We start from the raw sequence: 9,908 nt of genomic DNA, 5'->3' as shown, positions 1-9,908 counted from the left end.
GACGCCATAACCCAAAAAGTGATTAATTACCTGAATATATAATATTGCATATAATATAATCAAAGTATATCTCCTGTAAGAATAAAATAATTAATTTCTAAAATTTAAATATTACCTACCGTATTAATTTGGAAAAAGAGAAAAAAATTTACAATTGTTTTATGCAACAACTATATTCACTATCTGTGGGTGATGTTAACTCCTAATAGTAATTTAGCACCAGGAGACAGCTCTCTGACACTGACAAAGAGACAACAACTTAAATACTTAAAGCTTTCCTCTTAAAACACAGTGAAAAATGTCATCAGCATGAGGAAAGTCAAAGGAACGAATTAATGACATGTTAGTTCAAATGTATTTTACACTACTGAAGTTAAATAAGAAAAAAATTTATCCAAACAAAAAAGGGCAAGAGAGCTAGGTTCTCAGTCTACCTCACTATCTTTCTATCCATCTAATCATGTTTTGATACCTAGCAAATCCAAAAGCTAGACAAGGAACAGTCTTAACTGAGGGGAAAATTTCATTAATTGGATACTAGTAATCAGCGAATTTTTGACATGTGCAGAAGTACATATCATGTAAATTATATCATAAACATAATATCGTACTCAAGAGAGTTCATGTCAGTTTACTCCTGTAATGTAGCACAATTTTCTTACTCATTCAACTCACATTAAATATTTTATGTAATAAACGATTTTATCTGCTTGTTCTGAGAAAGAAATCTCACTGTATTAGAAAGATTTACTGTTTTATATCTGACAAGAATGATATCTTTAATTAGATTAAACAGTATTTTTTGTGATTTTTTTGGTTTACCTTTAAAAACAATAATGAAGTGGAAAGGACTCTTACAACAGCATTTAAAGATTATATAAAAAGCACATACATAAAAAAGAATCCCTGTATTTGCTTCCCAATTAGGTTAATAAGTAGTTCTTACTCTCACTTATAGTTTTATAAGAACATAAAAGTTTTGAAAACATTTCTCTTCCGTTTCTCTAGGCTTTTCTTCAACTTCCTAGGTGACATTGAAAAATAGCTTAACATAAAATTCCGAGTTTCTTACCTAATGCTTCACTGTAAAACTGATCCCAAACCTGAAAGTCATACTGCTGGAACCAGAAGTCAAACAAAAACGAAAGCACTAGATTTTTCACCCTTTCCATAAAAGTCATTCTGCTTGTGAGTCCTCCCATGGGAACAGGCACATAGGAAGGTGGAGCTGGAAGCTGCCCACAGTATTTCTCTATGGTGTAGCCCATGAAGAACCTTAGCGTGTTCACAAAAGGGATCCCAAGCATCTCAGCCACCAGTTCCCCACAGGGTATCACAGGGTCTGTAATCAACACATCATACTTGGATTCCCGGAGCTTCTTCATGAGCAACTGGTTGTAGACTGTACTTGTACACAGAAGTTTCAAATCTTCAGATGCTTGAAGAAAGAATTTTTGCAGTAGTCTTCCTGATTGCCAGAGTGACAGTGTTGGCATGACATTCACAGCTAGTTCGATAAACTCATTTATTGTATTCTCAGAAACATTTTTGTCAGTTGGTACAGGGATCACTTCAAAATGAAAAGCAGAAGGCTTGCTGTAGTCAATGAAAAAACTGTGTGAAGGAGTCAGAACTGTCACCTCATGTCCTCTTTTCACAAGTTCCTCAAGAAGAGTCTTCAAGTTGAGCCAGTGGCTCATTTCAAAAGGCCTCACCAGCACCTTCCCACAGGATCCACAGCCAGCACAGCAGAGCTGCAGCAGCAGGACCGCACAAGCCCACTTCCCGGGCACCATGCTGGCGTCCTCAGCACACTGCTCTGGACAGGCCCAGTGTGTGTGAGGGTGAAGTGGCAGTTTAGATTACAGGGTGAAGGGGCTAATACAATTAAACATTAACCTTTAGAGATAGGAAAGGATGCACGTGTAGGGCACTTTGCCAACATTACTGATTGGAAGCGCTCCTGTATGTCTCTTGTTCAAGCAATGGAAACCACTTAGATATAGGTAAAGAATGGGTGTTGTGTACTCATAGCAGAATTTTCAATGTTATGATAGGGAAAAGCTGATATTTAAATTAATATTTTCTGAATATAAATGTGAAACTATTTTAAGTAAATACAGTAAAACCCTGGTACATCTATGTGGAAAATAAACACAAGGTTTGCTTTCAAATTGGTTATATTCTCCTCTAAATGATTGGCACAACTCTCAAATTGGCCCTGACTCTCCCAGTATGCAACCTGATTGTGAGTAGGGCCATTGTTCTCAGCAGAAACGCAGCTCAGCACCCGTCCTTGTCAAACACAGGATGTCATAAAAGAGATGGGCAGGGCAGGAAATCTTGCCGGTCCTCAGCCATCTGGAGACACCCAAAATTTATACTGGTTGTCTCAAGGAATGTGCCCAGGGAGATGCAGGACAGCCTGAGAGCTCTGACCACTGATGCTTACTAACTCCTTCCTGCCTGATGTCCCTGTCCTCTTTCTCTCTCTAATGTCCCTTTGTTCCCTACAATTGGCCTTACTAGCCTTTGTCTGCCTGCACCTAGGTACCACACTGTAGCCCTGCTGCTTTCCCCAGAGCCTGTGCAGTGGTCTCTGCCTTGCTTCTTTGTTTACATCTGGCACCTAAACCCAGGAGATGGAGAGACCAAAAGGTTTCTCTCAGGGAGGGTCTCAAGTCCTTTACTGAGATCACTTGGTGGGGAACACCCATCTCTCAGACCTTGGACCTAGAGCTCAAGCTATTTCTACCATCCTAGCTCTCTTGCTAGGTGATTCAGTTGGGGCAAGCCCCTCAGAGTGGTCTCTCTCCTCTACTGCCTTTCCCCTTTCCTGCTTTTCATTTCCCCCTAAAGTCAGAGAGAGGTTCACCCTGTTTTCCTTGCTTTGTAAATTCCAGCACTGGCCTCAAAAATCACCACCATCAAGGCTACTTCCGTGTAGTCCCTGGCCCATTGCAAGGATGTTTGCTAAGCACAAATGGCTCACGTTTCACAGCTTGGGTCCCAGTTGGAGGTGTCCACTGGGAGATACAACCACTCTCCCGCAGCGCTCTCTGTACTCCAATTTGGAGTCACCGGTCCTCAATCCTTCAGTCCTCCGCTGTGGCTTGCTCCTATGGAGTTTGAAACTCCTCTGTCTCTCTGCTGGTGTGAAACCCAATGGGTTATTATTTTCTGTAACACAGCCTGGCCACACTACAAGTGAGATAATGTCTCTGTAGGTTATCCACAGCAAGTTTGATATTTCCACTTTGTGAGTTCTGGACAATTACCACTGTAAGCCAGTGAAGTGGTCTGATGTCTGGACCTTCCTTACACTCTGAAGTATTCCTATTTTTCAGGCGATCCCTCCCAAATTCTCTTCTTTTCCTTCCATCCACACCCCCTCTGCTTCCCTCCAGTACTGATGCTCCCATGCCGACATATGTTTTTCTTTGCATCTTCCCGATGACCTAGCTGACCTTTTTCCTGCAGGCTTTGCTTTTCCTCAGCATCTTTCCACCCCCTCCAGCTGAACAACTTCCAGCACCCCTGGTCCTCCTGCACAATTCCTGACCATACCCAGTGCAGCTGAGTCACATCCTCTGGAAGAGCCCTGGCCCATCCCAAACCTGTCTCCTCTGTGTACCCAGCACTGCTCTCCAAAGCAAAACTTCCTCCTTACGTTTAGTCTCTGTCCCATATGTGACCCAGTCTGTAGTTTGGTGCCTCGTCCTCTTTCCTTGTCCTGGATTTCTACTTGAGGAGGTGGTTGAAACTGAAGGAATCGTTTGGGCTCGTGTTACTTGGTCCATGTTGGGTGTGGCTCAGATTAGTCAGCATCTGGGTTCCTCTGTTTGACCTCAACAAATATGTCCAAGAATTTCACTACCTTTTCCAGTCTTAAGATCTCACCAAGATAACCTAAATATCTTTAGGTTCTTCTACCCTCTCATCCTACCCTTCTACCCTCTCATCCGCGGAACGGGAATGTGTTTAGGCTTTAGATCAAGACATCATGGATGACTGCAGGTGTCTTGAACCTAATTTTCAGGAGGGAGTTTTGGCAGGCCCTGGGCCCGCCCAAACTGCGCTTTAATCAGCTAGATGAGCACAGACAGTCCCTGATTGCAGAAGGTGTAAGTCTATGGTCACTTGCTTGGTGGGAGGGTTTTGCAGGGCAGGACAGAGGGCAGGCAGTTACGACAGGTTTAAGGAAACCTCCCAGACAAAAGATGAGGATCCAGCTCGATTAAGTCCCACCTGGCGCCTGCCCTCAGTTACTGTACAGCCCTGCAACCAGAGGGCGAACAGAATTTAAAGATGCATTTTATCACCCAGTCTGCCCTGAATACTCAGAAAAGTTGCAGAACCTGGAGACAGGCCCTGCAACTCTACAGCAGGAGTTAGTTAATTTGGTATTTGAACTTTTCAATAGTAGGCATGAGGTTGCCCATAAACCGCTTCTTACTGACTTCGTTTTTGCCTCCATTTTAAGAAATGCACAAGTAGCCAAGCGTGCTGGCACAAGCCTGTAATCAAGACCAGCCAGGGCCACCCTGAATTGTCTCAAAAAGCAAAAATTTTAAAAAAATAAAGAAAAGAGACCCACAAGTACAAGTTGGACCTAAGCACCAGCCAACCGCCAGGGGTGCTGCTAGGGCTCCCCTACACAGAGGCATGCCTCCAGGGCCATGCTTCAAATGCTGCCAGCCTAGCCCTTGGGCTAAGGCATGGGCAGCCTGGATTCTTTCAAAGCTATGCTGCTTCTGCGGGGGACCTCCCTGGAAGTCGGCTGCCCCACGCTGAGGTCTGGCACTGGAGTTGCTCAGAATCCCCAGCAGGCTTTCTCCCCAAAGTCCTCAGACTGGTGAGGGAGGGCTGACACTTTCTGAAAACTCCTCAGCCCCCTGCACCATCTCAGATGCTGAGCTTTAAGAAACTTGAGGAAGAGGGGAAGTTCACACATTCTGTGACAGAGAATAGGACAACTCACTGCACCTTGGCTTTTTTCAAGACCTCAATTTGTATTGTGTGTGTTAGTGGTCAACTCTCCAGGCCTTTTAAATCTCCTCTACTTTGGAGCCAGTTAGGTCCATAAATTTTCCTCTACTCCTTTCTAACTGTTCTCACCTGCCCCAGCCGCTCCTGGGAGGAGATGTCCTAGCCACATATTTGTGACTTCACTATTCCCAGCCTTGTCCTGCTGTCCTCACTGCTCTCTTCTCTCCATCTCTAACCTTGACAAAGAGCCCATTGCCTCCCCAAATCTAAACCCTAGGGTCTGGATACCAAGTCCCCTTGCCTGCCTCTCAGTCAAGCCCCTCTCATGACCCTACTAAAGCAACACCACCCCTACCCCTCTCAGTGTCAATTCCCTGTCCCCAGTCAGGCTCAAAGGGGACTAAAGCCAACTATTTCTCACTTATTCCAACACAGTCTTCTAGTACCTAGCAATTTTCCATAGAGCACTCCTTTGCTCCCTGTTCCAAAGACAGATGGCACATGTGGATTGGTCCAGGACCTCTGCATTATTAGTCAGATAGTCCTTATCTCTAGTGCTGGATCCATATAGCCCTTGTCTTCTGTCCCCCTGTTTACTACCTACTACTCAGTTCTAGATTGAGGGACATTTTCTTTACAGTTTCCTTACATCCCACCACACAGCCTCTCCTCACCTATACCTGGACAGACCCCGACACTCCACCCTTCCCAAGAGCTGACCTGGGCCTTCCTCCCACAAGGGTTCAGAGTCAGCCTTTGATATGTCAGTCAGGACTTTGACTCCAAGGACTATTGGATCCCAGGGCCATTAGAAATGCCTTAGCAGATAAAACCACAAAGGAAGCAGCTAATCTCTCCCAGCATGCTACAGAAGGCCAATACTTTGCCCTGTCCTGCTTCCTTCCCACATACCCACCTCTGTGCTTCAGCTGTGGCAGAACTACCATGCTTGAGGTTTCTCCCCAACTCAGGACAGTCAGATTGACTCACCTACATGCCATGGGGGTGAAAGGTAAAATGTTTTAGTCTAGGTCCCCACCCTCACTGGGTGGGTAGATGGTTTCCTATCAGATCAGAAAAAGCCTCAGCAGCCATTACCTCTCCTAACTGATAACACCCCCTGATGTAGTTTCCCCTCCTCCACTGAATCTGATAAGGCCTCAGCTTTTATCAGTCAAATTACCCAAGGGTTGTCTGAGTTGCTAGGGATCCAGTGGAATTTACATGTTCCCTACTGACCTCAGTCCTTGAGTAAAGTAGAAAGAGCCAACAGTTTACTGACAGCCCATCTTACTAAACCCACACTCCCCCTTCACACTGACTGGGTCCTTCTCCTCCCAATTGCTCTCTTAAGAGTTTGCCCTATTCCCAGAGAGCTTACCACATACACTTCCTTTGTCTTTGATATTGGCACACATTCCTGCTTGGGTCAAACAGCCAGAGAGAAGCCCTACTGCAGATTATGTGCAGGTTTTACAACAGTTCTGAAAATCATACAACATGCTGCCAACCTGCTCCTGCCTTCTCCTGACACTCACCCTTGTGAGGATAACATGGTTACAAATTCATTCTGATCAAAGGTTTAAATCCCTGATCCCTCAGGCAAACTGGAAGAGAACTTTGAGAGTCATCTGTATCACTCCAATGGTTGTCCATTTACAAAAATCTCTGCCCTGGATTCACTGGTCTAGAATAAACAAGTACCCAGCTGATAATTCGCCTAACTCTCTTTTTGGAAGTTGCTACTAATCTCTCTGACATCCCTCAGGCTGGCCAGCTTTCCCAAAATGCCTAAGAACACTGCCAACTTTCCTGTTTTATGTCATGTATAACCCGTGCGTTCACAGAATTTATTTGATCAGTTTGCACTGATTTGACCTGGCTTCCTCCTCAGGTTTTCACTCTTGACTCTTTCTGTACCTCGATAAAAGACGCGTTTACTAGTTCACAATAATATGAAACAGATTCACCAAGTTTTCTTTCCCTCTAGGTTCCCCACTCAGCAAATGTGTCCCTCAGGATGCCGCTTTGAAAACTGAAACCCATTTCCTTTTTTCTTCTTCATTTTGTTTGAAATAATATAAAGACGGGAATATAAGTCTCAAATCCAGCATACTCTCTCAGCCCATAACCTGTTTAGCAGCAAAGGCATTGTTCTCAGCAAAGACTCAGCTCAGCACAGAGCCTGTCTTGACAAACTCAAGATGTAATCAAAGAGATAAGACAGGGCAAGGAATCTTGCAGGTCCTCAGACGTCTGGAGTCACACAAATTTTTACACCAGGTGGGCCAGCTACTTGCCCATTGAGATGCAAGACAGCCAGAGAATTTGACCGCTGGTGTCCCACATGATGTCCCTTGCCCTCTTTCAATCCCTATGAAAAGGCACACTAGATATAGGCATGCAAATTGAGCAAACAGTATAAGCATTAACTGTTCTTTTCAATGAACTAATAGAAATTAGTAGTACAATTTTCTTAGCTATCTATTTCTCCTATATATTTTTTTCCTTCCATTTTGTATCTTTTCCTTCATCCCTGTTGTTCTTTCTTTTTGAACAGTTTCTTTCCCTTTCACAATGTCTATTTTGCCTTTTGGATCTTATTTACTCTTTCAGTTTCTTATGCTACCTGGTAATCTAAGCAACTACTTTGAAGATAGCAATATGTAATAACATGACCACTGTTAATTTCCAAAAAAGGCCCACTTCTCTTTGTTCCCTACAGAGGGCCTTACATTCCTCTGTCTGACTACACCCAGTGTTATATCATAGCTTTCACAAAAGCCTTATGAGGGGTTCCCTGCCTTGCTTTGTTCTTTACTGGGATGTAGCCAAGAATACAGAAGGCCGGGGCAAATGGCCTTTTCACTAAACTCTGACAAAATGCAAAGGACATAGTGAGCAGCCTCCTGCAGGCTCTTATTTAATGTATGAAACACACCTTCCTTTAACTTAATCACTAACTCTCCGTGCTCCCCCACCATATACTTATTCATCACAAACATACAGGAAAAACTCAAAGGCCAGAAAGTATGTACATAGAGGTGCTCAGGTTCAAATCAAAGATACCCAGAGTGCCAATCTGATGAGAACTTCCAGATGCCCACATGGGAGATGGGAGAGATCAGTAGTCATTAAAAAGAAACTGAGGACAAAAATCTAGAGGTTTTCATTTCTGACACTTCCTCCTCTGCCAGGGTAGTCGTCTGTCTTCTTTCTTTCCCATATTTTCCCAAATAATCCATCTCCTGTTACTTTAACCTCTGCAACTTTACTCCATTACTGAAGCTGTTAGTTTATTGCCTGGACAGTTGCTTTTTCCAGATAAGGAGCAGGGCATGCATTTCACCTCCTACTGCATTAGTCTCCCTGACCAGGAAACTACAAAACAAGACGTCTAAATATGCTAGTGTCCAGGTCTGGAGGCTTTGGCCACAGATTAGCTGGGACAAATCCTCTAGGCTGTCTTCATAAAGACGAGTGGACTATAAGAAAAGCAACTTTAAAACAGACATATTTCAGAGTGTAGAATTACAAAAATCACCATTGCCTTGTTGCTTCCACTGAATTGAAGTTGGCTACTGTGGTTCTTTGGGACTGGAGCCATAAAGAATGTTAGAGCACCTCTTGCTACATTCATATTTGGGTGACAGAGAATGCTGAGAAATGTGCCTTCACTAATTTATAATTAATACTAATAATTTAGAATTAATACTAAAGAGTGGTTATAGGTTTATGCTATAAGCTTGACTTTAATCTGTGAGTTGCTTAGTTATAATATCAATGCAAAGATAAAAATTTTCAGAGTGGATTTTAAATATATTCTAGCCTAGCCTGGTGCTGAGAAAAATTACCGAAGTATTTAGATAGATAGCACAAAATGTCTCAGAGATCTCCTTGCCCTACTGTGTGAGGGAAGGCTTTTCTCTGGTATATTACTATATCTTTCTATCCCTGGAGGTTATACATCTTCCTGCAGTCTGGGAATTTTACAGCTGGCTGAATTCCTCCCGAGAACTCTGCCTTGGCAATACGCAGCTCAGAGGGGACTGACCAAGGCAGTGCCCACTGCCACTCCTTCCCACCAACTCATGCAAGCAGAGCTGGTGCATGGCGACACCATGTAATATGGACCACTCATGCTCCAACATACCCCTCAGAAAATCTAGAGTCATATTTAAAATATGCCATTTAAGCCAATCTCATTTACAAGAGAAAGGGGTCTCTCTGCATTTGGGATATAGAACAATCATCATGACTAGGGCACAGAGAGGGCCACCAGAGCCCTGAACGGATTCTCAGACAAGCAGAGAGAGCTGGCCTCACGTTCATGCACTGGGATAAAGTGCAGAAGAGAACTAAAGATGGTAGGGGCCAGGGAGAATGGCCGAGGCTGTTCTCAGACTTCCTGGTGAGATGAGACGCATGCTATCTCTGCTATACATGTCAGAAAAAGGATATCTAAGTAACAAGCTGCAGCAGGGTATGATGGGGTCTACGCAGGCTTTCTTATACCTTATCCCTTAGAAACAGGGGAGAATTTACCCATGCTCCCTTTACTCAGACATTAATGCTAAATTACAATTCCATAACCATCTCCCTCATCCTCTGAGAAAATAAAAAGTAATAAGGAAGAGCAGCCTGGAGATACTTACTTGATGTGCAAATCACACACGCTCCCTTTCCTTAGTCATTAACACTAAATTACAATTCTATAAGCTCATCCCCATACACTCAAACATTCAGAAAAATCTCAACGGCCGGAAAGAATGTGGGTAGAGGTGCTCAGCTTCAAACAAAGACAGACAGAGAGTCCCTCCAATGGTGACAACTTGCAGGTGCCCACCTGGGGGGTAGCAGTCACTATTCCTAAATGAAAAGGCAGTAAAGGCAAAAAGTCAGTGGTTTTCACTTCTGAC

General features: G+C 43.7%; 1 protein-coding gene across 1 annotated transcript in view; it reads right to left on the bottom strand.

Annotated features, from left to right (window-relative positions):
• LOC106149477 (UDP-glucuronosyltransferase 2A3-like) overlaps positions 1–1,810 on the bottom strand; it is a 15,749-nt gene extending 13,939 nt beyond the window's left edge. Inside the window, exon 1 of the mRNA XM_013518474.1 lies at positions 1,073–1,810. Within this exon, the coding sequence (XP_013373928.1) occupies positions 1,073–1,796 (724 nt within the window). The 5' untranslated portion in view covers positions 1,797–1,810. The remainder of the gene's footprint in view (positions 1–1,072) is intronic.
• Positions 1,811–9,908: the final 8,098 nt, after the last annotated feature.

Source organism: Chinchilla lanigera, unplaced genomic scaffold, assembly GCF_000276665.1.
Source record: "Chinchilla lanigera isolate Chin_1 unplaced genomic scaffold, ChiLan1.0 scaffold00046, whole genome shotgun sequence".
Lineage (NCBI taxonomy): Eukaryota > Metazoa > Chordata > Mammalia > Rodentia > Chinchillidae > Chinchilla > Chinchilla lanigera.
Note: the sequence above shows the minus strand (reverse complement) of the source record. Positions and strands in the feature narration are given on the sequence as shown.